Source organism: Bos grunniens, chromosome 3 (assembly GCF_055505025.1).
Source record: "Bos grunniens cultivar Pamir isolate PY7600 chromosome 3, Bosgru_T2T1.0, whole genome shotgun sequence".
Taxonomy (NCBI): Eukaryota; Metazoa; Chordata; class Mammalia; order Artiodactyla; family Bovidae; genus Bos; species Bos grunniens.
In genome coordinates, this window is record NC_141167.1 from 95,805,443 (window position 1) to 95,832,297 (window position 26,855).

A 26,855-nucleotide genomic window follows, 5' to 3' on the forward strand; every position below is an offset into this window, starting at 1 on the left:
GGTCATGTATGGATGTGAGAGTTGGACTGTGAAGAAGGCTGAGCGCCAAAGAATTGATGCTTTTGAACTGTGGTGTTGGAGAAGACTCTTGAGAGTCCCTTGGACTGCAAGGAGATCCAACCAGTCCATTCTGAAGGAGATCAGCCCTGGGATTTCTTTGGAAGGAATGATGCTAAAGCTGAAACTCCAGTACTTTGGCCACCTCATGCAGAGAGTTGACTCATTGGAAAAGACTGATGCTGGGAGGGATTGGGGGCAGGAGGAGAAGGGGACGACAGAGGATGAGATGGCTGGATGGCATCACTGACTCAATGGACATGAGTCTGGCTGAACTTCGGGAGTTGGTGATGGACAGGGAGGCCTGGCGTGCTGCGATTCATGGGGTCTCAAAGAGTCGGACACGACTGAGCGACTGAATCGAAGGGAACTGAACTGACACATGGGTAGAAATTGTCAGTACACAGAAGCACTTAACCAAATTGATACCCTCAAAAACAAAAAGTAAAAGAAAAAAAGAATTAGACCATCCATCCTGATTTCATGTACAATAATAGTCACTGTGGTTTTCTCTACAAGCATTCATACTGATATCCTATTTCCTTAGCGTTCCAGGGGACCTTGCCCTCCCCAGGGAAGGCATATATTTGAGAGCTCCATCCTGGTAGACAGTGAGAACCACACTTGTATCAGGCAGGGACGGAAGGGGCAAGGTAGAGAAATACTGCGTGTAGGAAGTAATCTTTTCCCCACAACCCAGCAGATTAGTACAAGCTCCAAAAATGTTTATTGATAAATAACAAAAGCTACTACTGGATATAAATAACATTTACCAAACACTTTATATCAGGCACTGCACTGCTAGCTTTCCATTTTCTTATTTAATACTTATATAACCCTACAAAGCTGTTTGATTTTTAATTCCACCGTACAGGTGAAGAAACGGAGATTTATGGAGGGTTGGTTAAGTTACTTGCCCAGGGCCTTACAGATAGTTAGGTGGTGACTGGAGATTCAGTTAATCTGAATTTAGAATCTGGACTCGAAACCACTTGCTATGGAGTGCCTGGACGGCGTCCAAGCCCCGCCTGCATGTTGTATAACATACACGGCTGAGCCCTGTGACATTCCGAGTTGGGCCGACGCTGTCGCAGTTGCCAGCCTTGGCGATGGATTCCTCCAGGCCCTGAGTCCCTCTAACTGCACACAGGTGGTAACTGCGCCAGAGAACCAACTGTGCCGGTCCTTTCCCCAACGACCTCCAGGCAATTTGCGTGGGGAATCAGGAAGGCTCTCCTTGCTCAGCATCAGAAGTTTTTTCCGACTTCAAAACACACGTCGGAGGTAGGTTTGGGGGTTTCATTCTCCATTCCTGGAGAGAGACCTAAAGCAAAAATCCACAGAGAAGCAAAAGAAAAACAGGCCTGCGAGGGAGCGGAATAGAGATGGAAAAAACTTGGGTGAGAAGTTATGATAGGAATGGAGGAAAAGAGGGTAGCGGAAAGTAGAAAGAAAGGAGTCCTATCAACACCAAAGTTATGGGGTTGTCGACGCAGCCCCTGTCTATTGCGCCTGCGCAGTGCTACCTCCTTGGGCACCCCGGCAGCTTCCCGCCGCAGAAGATTTACTCGTCTCTCAGCAACCATTCACTCGAGGAGCCAATCAGAGGGCACCTTTCGCCCTGCCCGGGCCGTCAGCGCCCAGGCGGAAGGATCCTGTGGGCGCCGGCTCCGCCCCGCCCCGCCCCGCCCCGCCCCTTGCTCCCCCGGGAGGGCAGGCTAAGGGGCGGGGGTGGGGGCGGTGGCGGAGGGCGGGGGCGTGGTTAGGCCGTATAAGAACAGAGGGGGCGGCGGCAAGACGGCTCACTCAGTGCCGCTGCCCGGGGGCTGTAGTGACCGCGCCGCTCCTACTGGGGGGCTGCCCACGCCAAGGACCTGCCTCTGTGGTCTCCGCCGCCGCCCAGGTGAGTCCACGGCCCCCTCCTCTAAAGGTGCGAGGATGCACAGTCCCGGAGAGCCGCGCGCTCTGCCTTCGGTGGGGGGTGGTCTACCCCGGCCCAGCAAAGCTCTAGTCTTCGCCGAGCCTGGTGGGGGCGCGGGGCCGGAGGGGGAGGTGCGGACAGGTGCCGGGCCCCTATGCTCCCTTTCCCTCCCGCTCCCGCGACGTCACCCCCGCCCCCTAGACGGACCAACCCCGTGGGCCAGGCGAGACGCTCCGAGAGGGAGCTACAACTTTCCAGAGACTTCGGCTGGGGCTGGCAAACTTCAGCGAGTTCCTGCTGCGCGCGTCCCGCTGACTGCGCAGTGGCCGGGCGCGGGCCTGACGGCCGAAGAGTATGTGATGGGGGCCTTCGGCTCCTTCCCCGGTCCGATGGCGCCCGCGCCACCCCTGCCTCCCTTGCGGTCATTCGGGCTCGCCCCGGCGCTCCCGCGGGCGTGCATACCTCGGCCAACCGGTCAAGAGAGAATTCAAATGCGGCGGTTTCGGAAGGCGCAGTTAGGGACGCAGCGGTCGGTGACTGTATCTGGCCTGGGAGCCCGAGCCGGGTTTTGAAGGAGAGGGCGGAGATCCCTAACTTTTCCTGGGTTTTCACTAGACTGGGGACCCTGAGAGCCGCAAAGAGATCCAGTCGAGTGACTGGTGCGCTGCTCCTCTCTCGGAAACTCCTCGGGAATACTGCGTCGGTGATCTGGTTCCTCCCTTTGTAGGAGTGAAACTTGCTTAGCCTGTCTACTGAAAGCCACGGCCGTCAGTCAATTTAGCTAGCGGAGCCGCGGGCGGCTTAGAGGCACGGTGCCCGGGAGGTGTCGCAGTCCAGATCGCGGCGGTGGGAGGGAGTCGGACGAGGGGGACGAACCTGAAGAGATGCAGGTTGGTAACCTGCACACCTAAAGGCCGAACACTTGCCGGAGAAAACAGAACGGAGCTACCTCGAAGGAAAGGGAGGATTTCCAGGGAAATGACTGGCGAGTTTCTCTGGAGAATGCGAGATGACCCGGGCTCACTGGAACCGACTGTTAGGGCTGGACCCCGCGGGAGGGATCCGCTCAGTTGCCTTGCCCCCCTACCCCTTCTTTTTTTTTTTTTTTCTTTTTGTTCCGAAGGGAGGCTTCTGAAGGGTTGACTAAATCTTTGTCTTAGGTAGGGACCTGCTGTCATTGAAATGTCCATTTGTTTGTAATGGAGTTATAACATGCACACCGTGGAGTGTTGCAGGGCACTTATTACAGGAAGCCTTTGTAAAGACCGTGTAATCATTTGTATTGTGACAGTTGGTATTCAGGAGATTTGGTAGGTGGGATGGGAACCTGAAGCTCCCCAGGAAGTAAAGTGAAGATTATTAAATCCTCCTGAAGTAGGCTCCTGGCCTGGCCCAGCTGCCTGCAGCGGGTGGTGATGGTGGGGGTGGGATGTGAGTGGCCATTGTTGGCTACACTAACCTTTCAGCGTGAGTAACTTGGCAGGGAAGCCAGCTGGCTAGTGAGCCAGAGCTGTCAGGGGGGTAGGAGTGCTTACCAGGAATTGCGCCTTCTTAAATCCGCAGAGGTGTTATGGAGGGACTGAGTCCTGAACTGGAGACCCTGAGACTCTGCTATCCAAGGGGGTGGGGGTGGGCACTGGAAAACGCTGACTCTCTCCCTTTCAGGGAAGCTTGGAGGTGAGCCAGCAGGAGTTCTGCCCTTTGACATTCTTGTTTGTGAAGATAGAAAATTTAGTATCTCTGGAGTCAAGCTTTTACTTGAGATAACTCAAAGCTTGTGTCTTAAGGTATACCCACACCTTTAGAGTCCACTTATTCTCAATAAGAAGTTTTTGGAAAGCAGATTTGGGTATATTGTATATAATTGTTCAGGTAGCTGTGGATAACTTTAACATCAAAGTAAAAAAAACAACAACTTTTTTTTCTGCCTCTAAATTGTTACCCAAACAACAGTCCCAAATTTCCTAAGTTACTGTGTGTGCAGGGAATAAGCAGCAGCACTCTGAGTTTCTTCCACGATACCTGTGTTGTATCCAGAGATTAAGCTGGGGCAATTGAAGGAAAGGATTGGCTGGCACTTGGCCTGTTTGTCAGAATGGCCATGATTTAGTCGAGCGCCCGGCTCTGCCTACTTAGCATCCTCAGCTCTCCTGGGAGTGCAAGTAGCCAACCGAATCACATCCTGAGTTGCAGCCGATCCCCGGCCCCACCCCCACCCCCAGCAGTGCCCCACTGAGTCTGCGTCGTCCTGTTCAAAGCCAGGCCGGCTTGTACACATTGAGCACTGCCCATCAGAACACAGAAGTCTTCACACTTATGAGAGTCTGAGGAACTGCCTGGCAGTAAAGATAACTTCCTGTGGACTATAGCGTCCTTGTTCTCCCAGTGCCAGAAACTTGGCACATTCGATACAAAATTAGAAAATGTCATGATTTTTTCAGCTGCTCAATTATGTAGTACCCTTGTCTGGATTTTCATCTTTGATATGTTATGTGTATGGTGTCAGTCCCTAAAGAATGACAAGCCAAGAACAGTGAACGGATGTGGTAAACCCTTTCAGTGTTACCAAGAAAACATCTTGTAGATACCCAGGACTAGTTTCATGAGTTAAGTTAAACCTGTGATGATGTGTTTGGGTTTCTCAGTCTCTGTGTTTGGGTTTCCCAGACTCTAGGCTGCATCTTGTTGTTATGGGATGGGGGCGGGACTTAAAGGGAAGCAACGCAGAATCTGAGGTGTTTCTTGCGATAAAACATTACTCGGGTTAGATAAGGTCCATTGCTTTTGTGTGTTGTCACTGAGGTAAACAAGACAACATAGAAAAATGCTTTCTGCCATCTTGGTGTTTTGACTGTAACATGTTAAATAAATTGGCATAAGCAATATTGTGATGAAGCCAACACCTCTGTGTTTCAAGAAACGCTTATGTGTTTAAAGCCATTTGGGTACAGCAGTAGTGCTGATCTGTGATGCTTCCGGAGCTGCTGGTCTCGAACTTTTTTATCCTTTCACTACATGATTAATGAGGAAGTCAATTTTGGAGTTTAAATTGTTTAGAGGAATTCTAAATGGGAATGGCATCTTTGTATAGCCCAACTGTGTAAAGAAGCCTTATGAATTGTTTAGAATTCATAGATTTTGTGCAGCTGGGCCCTGTAGCCTGTTCTAGAACTGTTTGCAGAACCTCTTGGAACAATAGGGGAAAACAAATGTGAAGAAATAATTGCTGACGTTAAGCAACTCTCCACGTAGGATGTTTTTTAGTCTCGGAGCCTTTGGGAGTCTTGGTCACCCAACTGTATAAAGTGTTTATTTCTTGGATAACAGTGACCGAGTCTGTAAGTGGTTAAGTGCTTCCGAGGCAGGCATGTGTGCCAGGTGCCAAGGAGGCCAAGGGAATGGTATGTGAAAAGGCCCGTGGAAATGCTCTGGATGCAAATGGAGCTGGGCCAGCCTCAGAATGTCCTCGGGCACTCGGATTCTGCTGATTTGTTGCAGCCACTCGCATGTGAGCCCCAGGAAGGCAGGAGTCTGTGCTCATTGCTGAATGCCGGGTGCCAGGCCTGCGTGCCTGTTAACTAGGTCCACTGCCACTCCTCCAGAGAGGGAAGCACCTTTCAGGGGATGGTGTCCTGGTGGGCCAAGGTGCTGGAACACATTTTTGGATCGAAAGCTGCAGGCCCAAAATGCTGGGTGGCTTCGGGGCCTCTTAAAAACAGAGGCCTCCAGGGTGTAGGTTTGGAGCCCATGGGCAGTGACGACTAATTGGCTGACAGCTGGAAGTCCTCAGGCCGAGCTCCAGAACCCACTCCCTTCAAGCTCTTCCTCTCTGCCCATCCACCCAGCACAGCCTCACAGTGCTCACTCAGCCTTTCTCTCCATGTTCACTCGGCTGCTTGATCTGCTGAGTCTTTCTCTTTTTGAACTTTTTGTTTCCCGCTGCCATCGCTGACCTGGTTTCGGTCTGCAGACCGCTGCTTCATGAGAGCGGCAGCCCAGAGCCTCTCTCTCCCTCCGGCCAGCTCTCCACCCACCACCTCCAGCACCTTCACAAACCTCATAGGAACTACGCCTCCCTCTAGAAGACTGGCTTCTTCTGGGACCTGTACCTTTCCACCTTCCATTCGTTCCTGACCCCCCTTCCTAACTGCCCTCCCTTACCTCATGGAACACACAAATATTTGAACAAGCTAATGCTCCTCCTCCTTCCCCATATTCTGTTTTGACCTAGTTCTGGACCCTTCTCAGAAACTTATGTTCTTACCCCACCTGGTGATGCCCATATCCCATCCCCTCCTCATCAGTACTTCTTTTCAGTTCTACCTTGTACCTTATTTTCTGTTTTTTTTTTTCCCAAACCTGATCTTAACGTTGGATGAGCACAGAAAATTCCACATCTGTCTCTATATTCACTCCCTGTAAACGCATTTTGAGAAGAAAATTATCCATGAACCTTGAACTAACTGCTCCCACCATCTCGTATCAGCATCGTAAGCGTTTCTCGCCCTGCGTAGTCCTTACTAGAATGGGAGCAGGGGTGATCCTTGCCTGGAATGCCACCCCATTCCCCCAGACATGCCCTGTTTATCCCTGACCCATGCTTGTGATGATTGAGGGTGTCAGTACCACCGCAGCCAACTGACTGTGCGTGGGCTTGGCCAGCCCTGGGAAGGGTGCTGATCCAGACACAGAGATGAACTGGGTGCTGCCTGGGCACCTGCTGTGTGACCAGGTGCTGGCCTGAGGGTGTTGGATGAGGCATGGGCACTTCTGCTGTCTCCCATGCCCAACCCCTTTGTTATCTTCATCCTCCTCCACTCCCCCCACCCCCTCCCCCGCCTCTGAAGCCACCTTAGTTGTGAGGACACCTGGGTTCTGGCCCTGGAAGCACCACTATCTCTTCAGATTTGACCTCTTTAGTTTCTTCATTGTAAGAAGGACAATAGAGATATGAATCACGATTACATTCCTAGTAGTCACATTACAATAAACAGGTGAAAAAAAATTATTTAACCCGTCATGTCAAATACTATCTTTTCAATGTGTAATCAGTATAAAAATATGAATGGGTTATTTTACTTTTCCCCCTTGTACGCAGTGCTTGAAATCCAGTGTATATTTTATGTAGACAGCACATCTCAGTTTGGACTTGTCCCATTTCAGGTGCCCGACGGTTTGTGGTGCATTATCGGGTGGCACAGATCCAGGCCATCTGCAAGAAATGTTTCATTCTCAAATCCTGATTCTCTGTGTGTGGGAGTCAAGAGTTAATAACAGGAGGTTTTAGAGAAGGAGTGTGAGCTAGAATCTAAGCTCTGTGAGGGCAGATATCTTGGTCTCTTGCTTCCTCACGAATTGTACGCTCCTAGAGCAGTGCTCGGAATGCTGTAGGCACTCTGATATCCGAAAGAATGAAAGGAAGCTCAGTCACTGTGGCCTATCTAATCATTCACTGTGTGTGTCAAACCTGACACTGAAATACAGGATGTTTGAGTCCCAGTCCTGCACTCGTTCTCTTGTTTTTCTATAGTTTCCTAGGGAATAATCATAATGTTATAGAATTTCAAAGAATTGCAGGTAAAAATCTTCTGAGACTGGCTGGGGAGCGGGAATCCAAAATTTAATTAGTCAACAATTAAAACTTGAAAATGGGAGAAGAAATAGCTGTTATGTAAAAGGTGTCTACAAGATGCCTGATAACAGCAACACATGATGCTGTTTGATGCTACTTGGTAAATGCTCATTTGATGACAAGCATCCCAGTGAGCCATAATGCATGGTCGGGCTCACACAATGGGGGACACCAAAGACAAGGGGGTGGTTTGGCCATTGGTGCAGAAATAGACATCACTCCATGGTCTCATTGCTTCACTTAAATCCTATGCCTTCAGTCCCTCCCTGCCTCCCCATCCTCCCACCTAATAAATTTCTGTTCTTAGCAGTATCAGAGGGGCCACTGAGCCTGGTGGTCTTTGCTCTGGCTGCCACCATGCTCAGTACCTGGAGGTCAGATACCTGCTATGCGAGTTAACTCTGCAGGGAAGGATCTGTGCAAAACTAAAACCTGGCATGGAACTGTATATGTAACTCATGGAAATGAAGGCAGCTCCTGCTAGGTATCAGTGAAGGGGGTGTATGTATTCAGAGTCAGAGAAGTGCTGTGGTGCATTTGAGCAATTGAGAGTTGATTGTCCCTTTGCTGATAAGGCCCAAGTATGCTGTTTGTGATGAGATGGGGCTTTTAGCTGACTGAGTTGTCCTTTTAGACAACTGACAACTGTTCAAAGCTCTGAACCAGAAAGTTAGATGGTAAAGTAGCTTGTGGACATAACCATTGATAAAACCTGGAAGCTCTCAGCCCTTAAACCCTATGGATTGTATGTAAACTTGTTCATCTTTACTGTAAGGTCTCCTTGGAATCGTCCTATTTTCTCAGCCTAGTCAATGTCTGAAACTGTGGGACCAGCTCTGGGGATCTCTTTAAATGAGTTCAGACCAGTAACATCTCTGCTTTAGAAAGAGGCATTTGGTAGGAGGGAGGGAGGTACCCAGTAGCAACAAGGATTGTTTCCAGTTCCAGTTGTGTATGTAGTATAATCATGCTGACACCTTGGAAACATCAAGGCTTCTATGCCTCTCTCCCTTCCAAAGATATCTATGTTCTGATCTTGTTAATATTTGCATTTGCCACGATTCAGGGTATTCCTTTAAGCACTTGAACTTCTGTGGTGTTCCTGTTATAACATCTGGGCCAGTGTTTTGATTCTGTCTCATGCTGTTTTGCTGCCACAGCATGACTTCTTCCAGCGTTATCTCTCCAGCCACACTTGCTTAAGCATCCTATTTTGAAAGACAGGAGCGAGCTTTCTGTTCGGAGTCATCTTAGGGTGGGTGTCTGTGGGTGGGGCCCAGGCATTGATAGCTAGGAAAACTATATGTTGGCATCAGTGGGGAGGGGCGGCTGGTAGGTGCCTCTCTCCGGGAAAACCTGGGCAGAGCGAGGGGACACTTGCCTCTGTGCCTGCTTCCGCTTCCACCTGGGACACTCTTTGCCTTTGGCTCAGGCAGCATCACAGTCACAGTGGGAACTGAACCAAAATTTTTGACTCTAGTAAACATCAGAGCTAAATGGCCAGGAGGAGGCTGATAACTGAGAAAACAGATTGAGGCTTCTGGCTGAGTGTGCCGGGGCTGAATGAGAAAAGACCACCTGCTGAGTTGTTGTATCACTGACCCGAGAACTGGGCATGGCTTTGAGGCAAGGGGCACTTTTTATTCTGACTGAGGTGGAGTGTGTCTGCGGGTGGTTGAGTAAGCAACTGTAAACGTTGTTGTTGTTCAGTTGCTCAGTTGTGTCCAACTCTTTGTGACGCCATGGACTGCAGCACTCAGGCTTCCCTGTCCTTCACCATCTTCCGGACTTTGTTCAAACTCATGTCCATTGAGTCAATGATGCCATCCAGCCATCTTGTCCTCTGTCTTCCCCTTTTCCTCCTCATTCTTTCCCAGCATCAGGGTCTTTTCCAGTGAGTCGGCTCTTCACATCAGGTGGCCAAAGTATTGGAGCTTCAGCTTCAACATCACAACTTCAGCTGTAAACATAATTTCTTGGAAAAAGTCAACAAAGAATGTATTTTCTTATACTTTTAATAAACAGGGCATTATTGTATCTGGTTCTGTTGCTCTGGGCTGTCTGCTAATGTAAACTCTTATTCCATGTACATAAACCACAGGTGTGCGTCTTGGTTATCTGTGACTTTGTAGTGTGTTTTGGGGTGGTGGGAGAGTTTTCAGAATGTAGCTGCCTTGCAGGTGCTGGGCTCACCCGGAGGCCTGCCAAGGGGCTGGCAGACAGAAGGCTTCCTCAGGCTGCTCCCTGGTCCTAGATAACTTTGGCCTTCACCACCCTAGGAATTCAAGGAGTGAAGGAGGATTTCACTGCAGAAGACTGAATCCCTGTTGACCCTGGTTTTTCTGCTTTCTGCCCACTTATCTGCTGCAGCATATATGAAGTCCATGGTCATTCCAAGCGCATGACTCTCTTTCGAGGATAAAAGGTTGCCAGGGGTCAGACTACATGCTGATGGGAAAAGAGGCAGGTGTCCAGCCTTAGGTTCAATGTGCAGGCGTTTGTCAGTCTATTCCAGGAGTTTCTGTTTTCAGGTGTGTTCCAGCTCTCCTTCCTGCATCAGCCCTTGGAGTCCTGGTCACTTCTTGCCAATTTGTCTACCTCCTCTCTGCAGCTCCAGTGGGGTTATCTGTTCTCAGATCCCATCAAATCGCCCTCTTGTCTGCAGGAAGTATCCTGTTCTGTTGCTTCGTCAGCAGATTCACAGTCCTGATCTTCCAGTCACCAGAGCAACTCCCAAAGGTTGCTCCTTTATTCTGTGAGCAGAGCATGCACCTTAGCTGCAGATCCAGACCTGGATCAGCTCATTCTTAAAAGCTCCCTCCTGCGCTATTGTTGTTTCCTCTTAATGCTCAGCAAGCTGACTGCCCCAGCTCCTTCCATTCTTGGCTTCCCTGTCCCTTCCTGACTTGCTTTCTCTGAAATCACCACCACTCCTGACCTGGCCAGCATCCTGGAGCTTCCTCAGAAGGGAGTATCCGAGGCCTTCACCTCTCAGCCATTGTTCCTTTACAACACTCATTCTCATGACTATTTAGCATGTCTGTACTTAGTTATGTTCAATTCTGGTGGCTCCCACCAGGCTGGATACACCCTCACATCCGTGATGCTTTTGAGGGCGAGAGTTCTGTGCTGACAATTGTTAGATACTTTGGTTCTAAAGACCTTGCTTTGCCAGTTGCTGTATGGTATTACTCCACCTAGGGGGCCTTAGCACTTCTGGCCAACTTCTTTCCCACCATCTTATTACAAAGCTTCATACCTTTCTTCTTTCTTTTCTTCTTATTGCCATCTTCTTCCTACAACTTCCTGAGCAACCAGCTTATCTTCAAATCCGTGCTCTGACCCCAGCATGTACGCCAAAGCTACCTGCCTCCCAGGAAGCCTCCTAAGTCCCATTTCTGTCTCTTCTGAGTGGTGTGTCCTTGGACAGTTAACACTGTGTAGTCTCTCTGTTCCCTAGCTTCCCCACCTTTAAAAGTAAGGAAATAGTATCTCCCTTGCAGGATTGTTTAAGGAATCAAACAGGTTGACCCAGATGAACTTCCAGCACTGTTTTACTGCCTGTTTGTTGTTGTTGTTCAGTCGCTCAGTTGTGTCCAACTGTTTGTGACCCTGTGGGCTGCAGCTTGCCAGGCTTCCCTATCCTTCACTGTCTAGCGGAGTTTGTTTGAACTCATGTCCATTGAGTAGATGATGCCGTCTGTTTGGGACACTGCCAGATATTTGGTTTAGTGGCTCATAGGGCACCGACCTGGGGCCGTCTCTATAGGAAGAGCCCCTGAGGCTCTGCACCTCTTAGTACTGGCCAGAGCATCTAAGCACGTGGTAAAATTAAGCCAGTGAGGAAAGGATGTGGTTGAGAATTAGTTAAATGTTTCTGTTATGAAACAGCTGATGTGCAGGCACCCCCGCCGTGAGAACTGGGATTTCCTGCACCCTGGCAAGGGCTTCAGTTCACTGGTGCCTCTCTGAGGGGCACCTCTAAGCCACCGAATCCTGATTCACATCTTTTGCTCAGCTGGAGTCTGCGCTCAACCTGGCAGTGAAGGCTGGTTGACTGAAGCTTTGCTGTCTTTAGTGTAAATGGTGGTGATGAGGAGTGATGGGAAGACAAGGTGTCATGGTTAAATAGTTAGCAGAAGGCAGCTTTCTCCCTTATTTGGATAAGACCAATAAAATTTATGTTTCAGAAAAGATCACTTTGGTAGCAGCAAGAACTGGTCATCCCAGTGTACATGTGGGTGTAGTATGAGCTTACTGCCCTCTCCCCACCTGCCACTCACTACTGGCAGAACTCAACCTGCCTGGAATTTGCCACCAGTTCTGAGAGTCAGAACATTAGCTCCAGAGTTGAGGACCTGGGGTCAATTCATTTGATCTTTCCTGATCCTTATCCTTTGTGTGGGCTTCCCCGGTGGCTCAGATGGTAAAGAATCTGCCTGCCTGCAATGCAGGAGACTGGTGTTGGATCCCTGTGTCAGGAAGATCCCCTGGAAGAAGAAATGACAATCCACTCCTGTATTTTTGTCTGGAGAATTCCCCGGACAGAGGAGCCTGGTGGGCTACAGTCCATGGGGTCCATGCAGAGTCAGACACGACTGAATGACTTTCACTTTCATGTAGAGTGCTTGTACGGATTGATGGCCTTGGACATGGAGTGGCTTGTACTAAGTGCTCTTCTGTCTGCTTGTCCGCACACCTGTATACCTTCATTTTATAGGAAAAAAGAAATAGGCCCAGAGCTGTGGTTTCCATTCACTCAGCTAGATGAGGGAAGAGGTGGGATGGGATGTTATGATGTGTGTTGCTATCTACTTTCACTTCTATTTAAATTCTCTAGGATTTTATAAGCAAGGAAATAGTTCCTTTTTGCTTAAAGTGCCCTCGGTTGTCCACAGAGGAGAAGAGTTCATGTGGAACGTGGCAGCCACGGGCACAAGGTTCCCCCCCAGGGCCAGGAACCAGGGGTGGTGAGGGTCTTTGTTCCATATACACACACCTCCCCTGGACCCTGACAGCAGGCTTGGTCCACTGTCCACGGCCGAGTCTCTGACCCTGAGCTGGAAAGGGTCACGAGGAAGATCCAGACCATTGAGTTAACACCTGGTTAACAGTATGAGGGCATGTTGTCGTCAAAGGAATGCTGAACAGTGTTTGAGTGTCTTTGTGTTCTGAGCCCACAGCGGGGTCCGGGGCAGAGGTGCCGCTCAGTTGCCTGTGGGCTGGATGGAGAGGCTGCCATAGCCGAGAGCACCCTGATTCACACTGCAGTTTTTCCACAGAACCTTCTGGGACGTCCATGACAAATGTCGGGACCTAGACTTAAATACACACCATTCTTTAACTTCACAGATGGACCTCTCCACATGTGCTAGGACTCTGGGTACTTCTTCCTGTAATGCCGGGCGCACAGAGGAATCAGTGCTGATTTGACACTAGCCCTCGACCATAAGGCTTGAAAGTATTACGAGTGCTCTTAGCATTTGTCTCCAACCTGACCACCTGCCTGTCCTTCTGCTTGCCCTAAGTCCCATCATGCTTTCATAGTCTCTGTCACTCCTGTTTCTGGGGTCTAGATAAACTAGGGAGCAGGACTGAAAGTGAAAGTGAAGTTGCTCAGTCGTGTCCAACTCTTGGCGACTCCATGGACTATAGCCCACCAGGCTCCTCCGTCCATTGGATTCTCCAGGCAAGAGTACTGGAGTGGGTTGCCATTTCCTTCTCCAGGGGATCTTCCCGACCCAGGGATCGAACCCGGGTTTCCCACATTGCAGGCAAATGCTTTACCCTCTGAACCACCAGGACTGGAAATAGCTTTTTTTTTTTCTTTTCAGTGAAGGCTCAGAGTGGTTTTCAGATCCAACTGCCTTGAGTGTGCCAGGCAGTGGGAAACAAAGATAAGTTAGACATCCTCTTGTCCTCAGGGAGCTTGGTCTCATCTTCGGGCTTTAGTTCATCTTTTCCTCTTACCTTGTGCTGCCGTCTCTGCAAAGCTGTTTTCCACTCATGTGTGTATTTTATCCTGCTGCTTCAGCCAGATGCTAAAAGAAAAGGGAATTTAAGGGTACCTAAGATAGTTGTTCATCATGAGACAAACTTTAGAAGATTAAGTAGCTTAAACTGAGCAGGCAACTGCTCATCCTCATTTGTGCCTGAAAAGGTGCCTTAAAATCAATGAGATATCATGGTTGCCAGCTTTCCCGATTTCTATTGAGCAAATTCAATGAATCTGCTTCTCAGGCAGTAAAAGGGCAGTAAAAAGACAGTAAAGACAGTAAGAAGACAGTAAAAAGTACTTTAGTTTGAATTTACCAGGCTTCAAATTATTTTGTGTTCTGTTTACTATTTTGTTAATTCTGCTAATTAGAATTTGCCTTTAACCAGGGCCTTTCATGAGTTGAGACTGTTTCAAGTAATTCTCTTATATGGGGATTATATCAGTGTTGATCTCTAGTAGTTAAAAACTACTGTTACACAAAGTTCTGGTGTGTAATCTAAGCACTGGGGCCTATGACTTAGATTTATTCTAGTAATCCCACATTTGTCTAAGTAACTTGTAAATGTGCTTTGGTATTTGAAATTGTTTGGCGGGATGAGGGAAAATGAAGGATTTATTTCTAATAGGCATCGTTAACTTATTTGGGACACTTCTCATAAGCTAAACCACAAATACAAACACAACCTAAATTTGAGCTTTCAATAGCTTCAAGAGCTTCTCCAGATCTAAGTCATGGTAAATCGAGAGAATTAAAAACTATACCATGAGGACTTTCCTAGCGTTCTAGTAGTTAAGACTCTGTTTCCACTGCAGGGGGCATGGGTTCAGTTCCTGGTGGGGGAACTAAGATCCTGCATAACAAGCAGCATGGCCAAATAATTAAATAAATAAAAGCTATTTTTAAAATGATGTTTCTGTCTGCAACAAACAGAGAAAACCTCAGGCTTCACGACTGAATCTAAAGAGTAACTAAATGGACAAATGTGTATAGACCAATTCAAGGCTAGCAAAAAAAAAAAAAAAACTATACCATGGACTTAGCATATGTCCCACACTGTGCTTTTATATAGACTGTTTTTTTTTTTTTCTGAGAATTAACTCCATTATTCATATATGTGTCAGAAGTTGTTGACATGGAAGATGCCAACCATAGGCATCTTGGGTTCCTGAAAAAGTGTTTATTGCATTTATTAAGGTTCTTGCAACTGCAAGCAATAATCAGCAGCACCATGAGGATAGCTGCTGTTGTTGTTCCATCGCTCAGTTGTGTCCAACTCTTTGACTCTATGGACTGCAGCACGCCAGGCTTCCCTGTCCTTCACTCTCTCCTGGAGTTTGCTCAAATTCATGTCCACTGAGTCAGTTGATGCTATCTAATGATCTCATCCTCTGTTGCCCTCTTCTCCTCTTTCTCTCAATCTTTCCCAACGTCAGAGTCTTTTCCAGAGTCGGCTCTTTGCACCACGTGGCCAAAGTGTTGGAGCTTCAGCTTCAGCATTTAAGGTTGATTTCCTTTAAGACTGACTGGATTGATCTCCTTGCATTCCAAAAGATTCTCGAGTCTTCTCCAGCACCACAATTTGAAAGCATCAATTCTTTAACACTCAGCCTTCTTTATGGTCCAACTCACATATAGCTATAGACATACAGCTCTCTCACTATAGCTATGTGTATAGACATAGCTATAGTACATCTGAAATGGGAAATAGTAATTCTTGTGAAACTACAGAAGACATTTTTGTATGTTAAATAGAATGACACTAGACGAGATGGCTTACCCATTGAAAGTTTTTTTTTTTTTTGTAAAAGACCCACAATGGACGTCTTCTTTTAGACAACACATAAGTAGAAAATTGCATAATAGCCCTTCCAGATCAGAACTGTCCCTCCTCCTCATCCTGCCTGTCTAGAGATCAGTTTTTAGGCTGAAAGTGGGGGAAGCTTCTAAGTGCATTTGGTGTTGATACATGGGTATGGGGATAGTGGGATGGGCTTCAAGGAAAGGAATTAAAGAGAATAAACGAGGTAGCAGATTAGAAGTTTCATAGGGGAGAGATTTTGGAACATGGCTCATAAGATTTTAACTTTTTTCAATTAATATATATGTAAGTTCCAAATTCAAAAGAAATAAAACAAGTTTTCTTTGTACCCTAGCCTGGAAGTGGTATTTGATGTAAGCTGAGCTTATGTGTCCTTTCAGGGATTTTTGATTGTATAAGCATAGACTTGTGCCTTTACACACACAGTTTCAGACTTTATTTTTTATTAATCTTCATAAGCATTTCATATTCATACAGATAGAGCTACCACCATTCTTAGGGACAACTGCATGCATTTGTATCCTGTTGTATAGATGCATCAAGTCATTTAACCTTCTTTACTGATGAGTATTTGTAGCTTTATAAATAATGCTTCAGTGAATATCCTTGTGCATACTTGCAAGTATACTCATAGAATAAAATCCAGGGTAGACTTCCCAGAAGTAGAATTGCATGCCAAAGAACAGGTCCACTTAAAATTGAGAGTCCCACATTTTTCCTCAGAGGGAACCCATGGGCAGTGTACCAAAAGTGTCTGCTTATTGGTCTTTGCTAGTCTGATAGATAAAACTGATACATGAAGTCTAAATTTGCCCATCCCTTAAGGTAAGGTTGAATATGTTATAGGTGTCTGAGCCACTGTTATATCCTCTTCCCTTTCTTTTATCTTGGGGTTCTAGTATTTCTGATGCATGAGAGCTCCTTATTTGTTAAGGAAGTGAGTACTTTGTCTAATATTATGAGTATTTTCCTACTTTTGTCTTCTCACTTCTTTATAGTGTTTTCACCTATAGATATTTTAATTTTTATATAGGCAAATGCATCAATTTTTGTGACTGCTGTGTGATTTAGAAAGGAATACCTATTCTGTGTAAATTTACATAAATTTCATGTTTTTTCTAGTACTCTTAGGGCTTCATCTTTTTTACACTAGAAGATGAAGTCTTTGATTCATCTTCTGGATCTTAGATTGACACAAGCAAAGAGGCATCTTATTTTTTAAATCTAAATAACTATCCAAATGTCTCAATTTTCCCTTTTCTATTTTGAATGCCTTCTTTATTATACGGTAAATCCCCTTATGTACTAGATTTTCCTTCTGATTTTTAAAAATTCTGTTTTATAAATTTGTCCATCTTTGTGTGTCAGTACTATGCTGTTTCAATTTTTGTGGCTTCATATCTCCTACCAGGCTAGTAGACCTCTTTCCATTTTTTCATAACTTTTTTGACTGTTCTGCCCCTCCTCCCATTAGAACCTTACAAATTTTCAGTCTAAAATAGATTCTAACTTTGAATCTATGGCAAGTTCAGAGATTTAAAAATATATGAACATTTTCATGCATATGTACTCCCGCACCTTCCCACTGCTCCCCACCCCCTGCCCCCCGCCCCGCCAACCAAGAACAAGGGATAGCTTTCCTCATATTCTCCCAGGTCTAAGATGTCCTAGTTCTAATGTTAAGAGTCACTGTTCTGGAGGTGGAACAGTCCTGACTTTAACTCTAGATGACTTTTTTTTTTTTTTAAACAAGTCCTTAAAAGTGAGGACAAAAGTGATTCCTACACCTATTCACCTCTACAGCATTATTGAGTTTCTTCCTGGAGGTTTTCTTAAAATTAATTGTTCCTCCTTTTCCAAGTACTGATTGAATCTCAGCTCCTGTGTTGCTGTGACTTCTCATGCCCATATCAGAAATACGAACCTTGGAAACACACTAAGATCTGATACACAGTGTAAAGCAAGTTGTGTGTTTATAGGTAAGTCAGCGTACCTGGCAGAAATCTGTGTCACCAAATCATAATTTAGCAGGGTGTCGAAGCAGAGCTGGAGCCATGATTTTGTATAGTCATTTGGACTTAATTGTGTGGTGTCCTGCACAGTTGGCACAAGTGTACTTCATGCTCTGCCCATCATCATTAAAGGGGCCACAAAGAACCAAGTGTACATAAGAGCATGTTAAAGAGAGATCTCTACTGTCCCAAATTTGACTTGAAGCCAAAGGCCAGCCACAGTAAACGTCAAATATTTCATCACAAATTTCAGTTGGTATTGATAGCATAATCTAGATAGCCCAGGGCTTTCTAACAGTGTCCAAACAGGTTTGCAGGGAAAGTTTCATCTTCCCCTTGACAAGTATGCTTCAGCAACAAGCAGAAGGGCACCCATCCTCCACCGGTCTTCCTGGACTCTACTCTGATCACATGATCATCCACCTTCCCACTGCCAACCAGGAAGTTCAGTCCCCTAACCTCCCTACGAAAGGGAGCCTGTGATCTGACTTGAGGAGAGAGGCGCATGATGGCCAGATTGGACAACTCACCAGGTTCTTGACTGCCTGCTGCCTTCTACCGCAGTGGAGCTCTCTTGTGGCCTTTCTGCTGGCTCATATCCCTGCCCCATAAATGAGCTTTCCTGTGACTTTCCTGTTTGCCCCAGTCAACTGACACTTCTTTCTTCTGCCTTCATATTACATTTTCTTTCTCATACTGAGATGTCATGTTCTCACTCTCCTTCTTGCTGGCCAGCTCCTGGAAAGCTGCTTGTCTTGGTGTGTCCATTAGTGCCCCCAACACAGACCGACAGCCGTGCCATCAATCTGAGCTCTGCAGATAAGGCAAGGGCCCCGGGCACCACCAGCACAGGACCGAAAACCCAAGTTGGAAGCCCAGGACTACGCGTGCTGGGTGTGCTTGCAAAGGCAGCAGCTTCCAGTCAGTGAAGCTGCAGGTCCTTGGGATGGATTTTGTGTATGTAGCAAGTCAGAGAAGTGAAGCGGGTGGCAGACCTCTCTGTTTGCTGTGAAGTCTGAGGACAGCACCTCAGTCTCTTCCATCCATCTAGCTAATGCGTGACCCATGTGGAGCCACGGCACCTGGACTTTCTAATATATCTGTTTTTGTCATTCGACATCAGAATTTCCAGGGATCTTTTGTTTTGCTTTCTGAACAGTATAACTTAGTTGCAAGTTGCCAGGGTAACTTTGTGGCTCTAGCAGGCGATGTTGGAGAAGCATGCTTTTCTCCTAGTGCATACTTGCTCTGCTGTGTCCAACTCTGCAACCCCATGGACTGAAGCCTTCCAGGCTCTTCTGTCCATGCGATTGCCTAGGCAAGAATACTGGAGTGTGTTGCCATTTCTTTCTCCAGGGGATCTTCCCCACCCAGGAATTGAACCTGCGTCTCCTGTGGCTCCTGCATTGGCCGGTGGATGGATTCTTTACCACTGAGCCACCTGGGAAACCTTTTTCTCCTAGTACTGAGTGCTAACTTTGTTTTCCTTGGGTAGGTTGAAGGGATTCTTTTTCAAAATAGAGTTGAAAAATCACACTTCCCTGAGGAGGTTTCCCACATCCTGGGTGGGGCCTCCTTGCTGGGTCAGCAGTTCCAGTACTTAGGTGACCTAACCCTTTCTTACTCAGGAATCTTGTCTTTCAGACAATTTCTTGGCCCAGCCCTGGATGACAGGAGTGTTTGTTACAGGGCTGACGGGTCCTGAAGGTGAAGAGGGTACCAGCATACTTGATTCTAGCAGGACTAAGCCTAAAGTTGAGAATCCATCTATTCATGGAAGGAAGAAATCTTCTTTTGTGGCTCCTGTGTTCTGTGTTGGCATTGTGGCCTGTGTGTCAGCCAGCTCAGGATGTAGATAGGGAGCCAAAAACAGGAGAGGCAAAATTAGCAAAACCTATAGACCCTCTGTTGAATGATGCTGTGTTTTGGTTATTTGGTTTAGTAAGTTTGTCTGCTTGCCCTCACACACAAATTCTACCCCCACCCTACCTTCATGAAGACAAAATGGGCAAAACATACACACCGCATAGAAAACAAAATGCTCAAGTTGTCGGATTGGTACAGGGTAAGCTGATGTGTATTTTGACCTCACTCCACGCGGACACCGTTCTAGATGTGTTTAACTCATTTAATCCTCACCATAGCACCCGACAGCAGGTACCACTTGGCAGTAAGGAGGATGTTCAGAGAGAAACCAGCCTCGTTTCTGAGTCCCCAGAGCTGCTTTGACACAGAGAAGTGAACCCTAACTGTTTCTCCCCCCTCCCTTTCAGTTTCCCTGGCAACAACATCCCCCAAGATGGCCGAGGAGAGCAGCAGTACCAGGGACTGCGTGTCCTTCAGCGTGCTCACCTGGGACCAGGTGAGCCGTCTGCACGAGGTCCTGACTGAGGTGGTGCCCATCCATGGCCGAGGCAACTTCCCCACCTTGGAGATCACACTCAAGGACATCGTGCAGACTGTCCGTGGCCGGCTGGAGGAGGCAGGCATCAAAGTGCAGGATATCCGGCTGAACGGCTCTGCGGCCGGCCATGTCCTGGTCAAAGACAATGGGTTGGGTTGCAAAGACCTGGACCTCATCTTTCACGTGGCTCTTCCCACAGAGGCCGAGTTTCAGCTGGTCAGGGATGTGGTGCTGTGCTCTCTCCTGAACTTCCTGCCGGAGGGCGTGAATAAGCTCAAGATCAGCCCCACGACCCTGAAGGAGGCGTACGTCCAGAAGCTGGTGAAGGTGTGCACAGACGCTGACCGCTGGAGCCTCATCTCCCTCTCCAACAAGAACGGGCGCAACGTGGAGCTCAAGTTCGTTGACTCCATCCGGCGCCAGTTTGAGTTCAGCGTGGACTCGTTCCAGATCATTCTGGACTCCCTGCTTTTCTTCTACGACTGCTCTGGCCATCCCCTGTCCGAGCATCTGCACCCCACGGTCATTGGGGAGAGCGTGTATGGGGACTTCGAGGAAGCCCTGGACCACCTGCAGAACAGACTCATCGCCACCAAAAACCCCGAGGAGATCCGGGGCGGGGGGCTGCTCAAGTACAGCAACCTCCTGGTGCGGGACTTCCGGCCCACCGACCAGGATGAGATCAAGACCCTGGAGCGCTACATGTGCTCCCGGTTCTTCATCGATTTCCCCGACATCCTTGAGCAGCAGAGGAAGCTGGAGACCTACCTGCAGAACCACTTCGCCGAGGAGGAGAGGAGCAAGTACGACTACCTCATGACCCTGCGCAGGGTGGTCAACGAGAGCACCGTGTGCCTCATGGGCCATGAGCGCAGGCAGACCTTGAACCTCATCTCCCTGCTGGCCCTGCGCGTGCTGGCCGAGCAGAACATCATCCCCAACGCCAGCACCGTCACGTGCTACTACCAGCCTGCTCCCTACGTCAGCGACGGCAACTTCAGCAACTACTACGCGGCCCACCCCCCACTCACCTACAGCCAGCCCTACCCCACCTGGCTGCCCTGTAACTAACCTTGAGACCTGAGGGTTTCCACAGGGGGGAACCCCCCACCCCCACCCCGGGCAGGGCAAGGCTCAGGTAGGGGAGCCTCCTTCTAGATGTAGGTGTTTGGCTTTTAAAGCAGAACTCAGCTCTGATTCGGCTTTTTTTTTTTTTTTTTTTCTTTGTGTGCCCATTGGAATGGGTCTCCAGTGTATCATGAGCCAAGGGACCTGCTATTCCAGTGCCACTTTGGAAAATGCTAAAGGAAGTATGACCTCTCCACATCTTTCCAAAACAGACACTAACATGCCACATCCTGAACGTCTGAGCTCCAGGCAGTTGTTGAGATTGGGAAGCACATGGGCAGTGCAGGAGGAGCCTCAGTTGCTGGGTTCCTCACTGGAGCCTAGGGGAGGCGATGTCAGCCCTCACTTGGAATTCTCAGCACTTAACATGAAAGTCGTGCGGATGGTCTTATTTTCTTGTATCTGTTTTAGTCAGGCAGAAAAACTGATAAACATGAGGGTGCTCTTGTGGCTTAATTTTTTGTTCAAGGGGCTAAATTGCTTATGTTTATTCTCTGTCAGCAGAGCTGAGGATTTGTCTCAATAAACCAAAGCCGATAGCTGGAGAATTTATGATCTGGTTGGATATGGTTTATGGTTTAGATGCTATGCTATCTCGAGGAATTGTGAGGTATTGCTGAGAGAAAAAAAAAATGACCTTTTCTTGAAATGTAACTTGAAAAACAAAATAAAATATGCAACATAACGTTAAGTAGAATTGTGGTGGTGGTGGGGGGTGATTGTAAATAGGAAACGTGAATGTTCAATCTTTCTTTTCTTAAATAAGGAATTCTTGTTGAATGACACTTGCCCCTGCTTATCAGCTCATCGCTTTTGTTTTGCTCTTCCCAAGACGAAGGATGGTGCCGAGTCTAGAGTCATTGCAGTAACTGACATGAGGGGCTTCCCATGTTTTAATTGGAAACCCATTCTGGTCACATTCCAAGTATGACTGGCTGTTTTTTTCTGGAGTACTCTGGCTGATTTTTGTTTTTGTTTTCTTTTCAAAAAATAGTGGTTTCCTTCTCCAGGCTTTTTGGACAGCAGGTGAACACAGGAAGGTCAGTAGATCCGAGTGACCTGTGGAGCGTTCCGCACGTGTGTGGACTGTGCTGCTCACACAAGCACCAGGTACTCAGAACCTGGTTTGAAATTGCTTTAGACTCGCACCTGCTGTCCCTGTGCTGCATGGGAGGTGGACACTCCTTCCACTGGTGGGGCCTCGTGTGCGTGCGAGCCCCCAAGGCACCTCGAGAGGATTATTTCTGGTGTATTTGGGAAGAATTGAGAGAATGAAAAAGAATCTTCCTTATGCTGGTAGATTGACTGTACTTGTTTATACTCGCACTTTAGAAGGAAAACAGTGTTATTCTCTAGTCTGAAGCAAGCTTAGTAAATGGGAGAGTTCTAGGCCACTGTTGCTTTCCCAGTAGGTTTAGATAACGGACTTTGTGTTTTGAGACTTTTTGTGGGATCTCTTAGAAAGCATCACTTTAGGGTATCAAGGGCAGAGAAATGCCATAGTGCCAGCCAGCTTGGTTTCTTAAGTGATTTAGTCAAATCCATACTCCTGATTTTGATGTTTTCCTGTGGCCATAAGAATCCCAAGCCCTGAGTGATTGTTTTCTCCTTGCTTGAAGCAATGAAGTTTCAATAATGTTTAGTAGAAAAGGAGTGGTTTACCTTTTTCTAAAGATTATCTTTTCAGGGTTTTTTTGTTCTTGTTGTTGTTCTGGAATGTGATGTCTTGGTCCTCTAGAAAGCAGATCAAGTGTGACTGAAACCCAGGGCTTAGTTGGTATCCCTGTTGTGGACAAGGCGAATAGAAGCCACTTCTTAGTGTAACTAGCTCCTGTTACCTGTGAGCTGATAGTTACAGTTGACTCTGCTGGCTTTGAATCAAGACTGGTTCTGCATGGAGGGGGCCCTGGGGTGCTTCAGTGTTAAAAAGGGCAGTGAAGAGTGAACCCCAGCTTTAAAAACTATGTGATCATTCACAACCTTAAAAGGCTGCCATTGTGGTCAGACGGCAACATGTTTACACAAAGATAACAGATCTGTTTAACCAAAGCTTTGAAATATGATGAAGCCGCCAACATAAGCACTTGCTCACAGAAGTCAGTATTGCTTCTACTGGAAGAAGGCTCATGGATCAGGGTAACCAGGGTCCAGATGAAGATGGGGTCAGAACTGCATCAAGTAATTAAATTTCCAGTTTGACCTTGGAGTTCTTTCTACTTCCTTTTTTTTCCCCTGTCTGGTACTAATCCTTTTAGGATGAAGGGAGGCACAGAAGTTGCTAGAAATCTCAAGCCCCTGAGTTCTTTACCATCGCTGCAGGATGGCCCTTCACCTGAAGTTCTTGGTCAGCCCAGCCATTTTGAAGTTGGAGAGTAGACCTGTGTTCTAGAACCACCAGGGTAAAAAAATGCACTCTCCGAAGCTGCACTCGCAAACACCTCCTGGGTTAGCGGTGTCTCTACCTGCTCTAGGAGCCTCTGGCCTGCCTCAGGATAAACCAGGTAACCTTGAATTTCAAGTGTCTGGAAATTCTAGCTGGAACCTGCCTTTTGTGCTGCTCACACAAGCACCAGGTACTCAGAACCTGTACTGAGTCCAGTGGTTCCTCTTCTTTGTGTACTGAGTAATGTGAAACTTGGCAGTGGCCAAGGGCACCACAGTTCAAGAGCAAGTTCGAATATAAACGCAAGCAGCCTCACTTTTGCTTCAGGGCTCCGAGCAGTTTTCTGATGCTTTCTGCAGGCATGCAGCTTGTTAGCCCAGCCTGCTTCTTGGAGTCAGGTTGAGCAGCCGCAGGATTAAAGCAGTACCTATCCCCCCTTGTGTTGGCAGAACAGGACACATCAAATTCCTGGCCTTGAGCTTCATCTCACCTTTAAATCTTCCCTTGGCAGTGAGACGCTATTCCTCACTCCATAATTTCAGCTCTGAAACCAAACTACATCACTGACACCTTCAGATCAGGGTTCCTGCTGACTGCATGTGGGAGGTGGCATGGCTCACAGCTGGGACCTGGCAGATGGAGAGAGGTGGGTAGGTAAGATGCTAGGTTCCTAATATGTGGTAACAGATGTGGTTTGGCATTCAAGGTTTGTTTTTGTTTCTTTCCCCCAGTTTGACTTTTTTTTACCCCCTGGGGATTAGAGTCACAGGAGAGCTGTGTGTTAACCTGTGTTTTGTGGTGATGCATTAGTAATCAAATTGCTAAAAGCCCAGATCTTCTTGTCCTTCACCCTCTCTGCTGGCACTGGCCCATTGCCTTCACAGTAGATTAGAACTAGTACTGCCTTGTGAACTTTGGGAAATAGTGCCACTCAAAAGCGACTTCCTAACTTGAGGAACACCTCCTTTTTAGTTAACTTTCTGGTCCCGGTGCCTTGTTTTAGGATGCAGCTGGATTCTGAGCTCAAACTTCCTCTTCCAGAGAACAAATGTAGTTGTGAGCAGAGACCCTGATGCTCCCCAGGGAAGTTGCTTCCTGGGTATGTGACTTGGGCTCCACACTGGGGAAGAACCACTGGTGTGGACTCTGTGAGGTGAAAGAGCTTCTAGTTACCAAGGCTGGATTTGAATTTTTCATCTGGCAGAGACCAGAATGTCACAGCTGACTTTGGAACATACTCTGGTTCGGCCAGTTCCATTCAGAGCACCGAGGGAGGGGTGTATAGCAGGGGATATATTTTAAAAGACCAGGCAACCTTTCAGGATTATTTGTGGAGACTTCCAAGGTGAGGATCAGGAAAGAAAATGCTTTTTTGTGAGGTCAAGTTCTAAATCTTGTTTACTATCACTTAAAAAATAGTTTTAAGTGGAAGCAAAAGAAATTGCTTAGAGTTTTGCCTGGGCTAGTGGGAGTTGGTGTAAATCGTCAAGTGTGTTTGCATACGAAGGTGAGAAGACCATCCACTAAAGAGGAAGTCATTAAATAATATGGATCTCTGGGCGTTTTAAAACTCAAGCCATCTGGTCTTTTTTTTTTTTTTTTTTTAGTGAATTTAAAAAAATTGCTGCTTTAGGAAAATTAAGTCTTTATCCATTAATTTCCAAATTACTATAGATGAAAAGATACAAATTAGACTAAATTGAAAGCTTTTTGTTATTCTGTACTTGCATAGCCTTTCCAATATTAATTTCCGAGGTTGTGTGAGGTTTCCTCTTTGGTGTAATGGCCACTGACCTTCTCATGGGATGCAGGTGAAATCACTTGTCAACGCAAAATGTGTTAGAACTTGATGAAATAAAGCTTTGAGTTTGAGAAATAAAGATTTATTTGAAAAGACCATGTCAGCTCTGCTCATTTCTTTGTGTCTCCTGGATGGTGAACTTATTTTACATTTCAGGAAGTATGTAGCATGGTGGTGAGTGCTTATCAACATGATCAGCCTTGGATACTTGTCTGAAAGATGATGCTTTCTCTAGGGGAAGGGATGTGTGGTTACGTTTGGGGGCTGTAGCTCCTTCAATATTTGGATTTCAACTAAGCTTTGTTATCGATCACAGCATCTCTATTACAGCTAACAGGTGGTGAAATCCACCTTCAATGGCATCTTGTTTGATTCAGTGCTAAAGGCTCGGTTGTCTGGAGTTTGACTTTGGCCCCAGACCTGTTTCAGTAAGAACCAAATCAACCTCAGCTGTACTAGATACCAGTGCTATCATGGTTTCTTCACATTTGAAAAGTGTAGAAGTGATGGAGTGATAACATGAGTGGTTGTCTTTGTGTAAAATCCTTCATCCCCTTCTCTTCAACCTGCCTCTTGCTGCTCCTTCTTAAACCTTCCAGTCTGAGGATGAGAATTCTCTGGAGTCCATTATGTGTGGTCCTCCCAGATCACTGCTTTGGCTTGTTTATCTAATGACCCTTTCTCGGAAGCCCTGACTCCCAGCTGCACCATCCCTGTTGCCTCCTCACCCTCCCCTTCATCTCGGCGCTGTCAACACTGAATCAGTGGCGTCTTAGTTGGAGAAGACTCTTGAGAGTCCCTTGGACTGCAAGGGGATCCAACAAGTCCATTCTGAAGGAGATAAGCCCTGGGAATTCTTTGGAAGGACTAAAGCTGAAACTCCAGTACTTTGGCCACCTCATGCGAAGAGTTGACTCATTGGAAAAGACTCTGATGCTGGGAGGGATTGGGGGCAGGAGGAGAAGGGGACAACAGAGGATGAGATGGCTGGATGGCATCACTGACTCGGTGGACATGCATTTGAGTGAACTCCGGGAGTTGGTGATGGACAGGGAGGCCTGGCGTGCTGCTATTCATGGGGTCGCAAAGAGTCGGACACGACTGAGCGATTGAACTGAACTGAACTGAAGACTACCTCCATTCTAGCTACCAATGCACCCTGGCTGGACTTGGTCTGGGCCTCGAACTGCTCGTGAGGCTTAGAGTGACTTTCCCTCTGCTCCCTCCTTGGCCACAGGCATCAGGATCCGTCAAAGAGCAATTTTACACTCTTATGTTTGCTTACCAGCCAGCACCAGGATCCTTTTCCTCCTCGTTTGCACTGAGTGTTCCTTCTGAAATGTTTGGCACTGCCTCCACCTCTCGCCTGGTTTATTTCATGAGTCAGGTCATTGGTCTCCCCTCCATTTTTCTTGACTCATCCGAGGGCTGTTTCTAAAACAGACTTGCCTTTGCTCCTCCCAGACATTAAAACCTGCTTAAGGTTCTGCTGTGCCAGGATGGGAGAGTCCCTCACCTTGTATACAAGCCAGCTTCAGCCTTGTATCAGTACCTCCTCTGCTGAGCAGGCCTCCCTCTGGTCCCAGAGCCCCTGAATTCAGCTGAGCTTTCGAACCTTCCTGGCTTCCCAGGCCACCTTCCCCCGCTTCTGTTTCTACTCGCTTACTTACTGGGTTACATTAGTTCTTCACCTGAATTG

The 26,855-nt window shown here is 47.2% G+C and overlaps 1 protein-coding gene across 3 annotated transcripts; it reads left to right on the top strand.

Annotated features, from left to right (window-relative positions):
- The first annotated feature begins 765 nt into the window (after positions 1 to 765).
- On the top strand, positions 766 to 25,252 carry TENT5C (terminal nucleotidyltransferase 5C). Of its 3 annotated transcripts, XM_086392097.1 has the most exons (3): positions 766 to 1,341; positions 19,714 to 19,802; positions 20,044 to 25,252. In XM_086392097.1, the coding sequence occupies exons 1-3, from the start codon at positions 1,055 to 1,057 to the stop codon at positions 20,913 to 20,915; spliced, it is 1,248 nt and encodes a 415-aa protein (XP_086248223.1). In that variant the 5' UTR covers positions 766 to 1,054; the 3' UTR covers positions 20,916 to 25,252. The 3 variants fall into 3 exon arrangements, with proteins under 3 accessions (XP_086248223.1, XP_086248226.1, XP_086248225.1); XM_086392100.1 differs by having other exon boundaries at positions 1,129 to 1,341; positions 19,714 to 25,252; XM_086392099.1 differs by lacking the exon at positions 766 to 1,341 and adding an exon at positions 1,857 to 1,960 and having other exon boundaries at positions 19,714 to 25,252.
- The last annotated feature ends 1,603 nt before the right edge of the window (positions 25,253 to 26,855 follow it).

What these genes read in the sequence shown, in the direction of transcription:
- TENT5C (XM_086392097.1), top strand. Translation starts at nt 1,055, where the DNA reads ATGGAGTGCCTGGACGGCGTCCAAGCCCCGCCTGCATGTTGTATAACA. An exon ending in CTTCAAAACACACGTCGGAG is followed by an intron (nt 1,342 to 19,713) that starts GTAGGTTTGGGG and finishes CCTCCCTTTCAG; the next exon opens with TTTCCCTGGCAACAACATCC. An exon ending in GCGTGCTCACCTGGGACCAG is followed by an intron (nt 19,803 to 20,043) that starts GTGAGCCGTCTG and finishes CTCTTCCCACAG; the next exon opens with AGGCCGAGTTTCAGCTGGTC.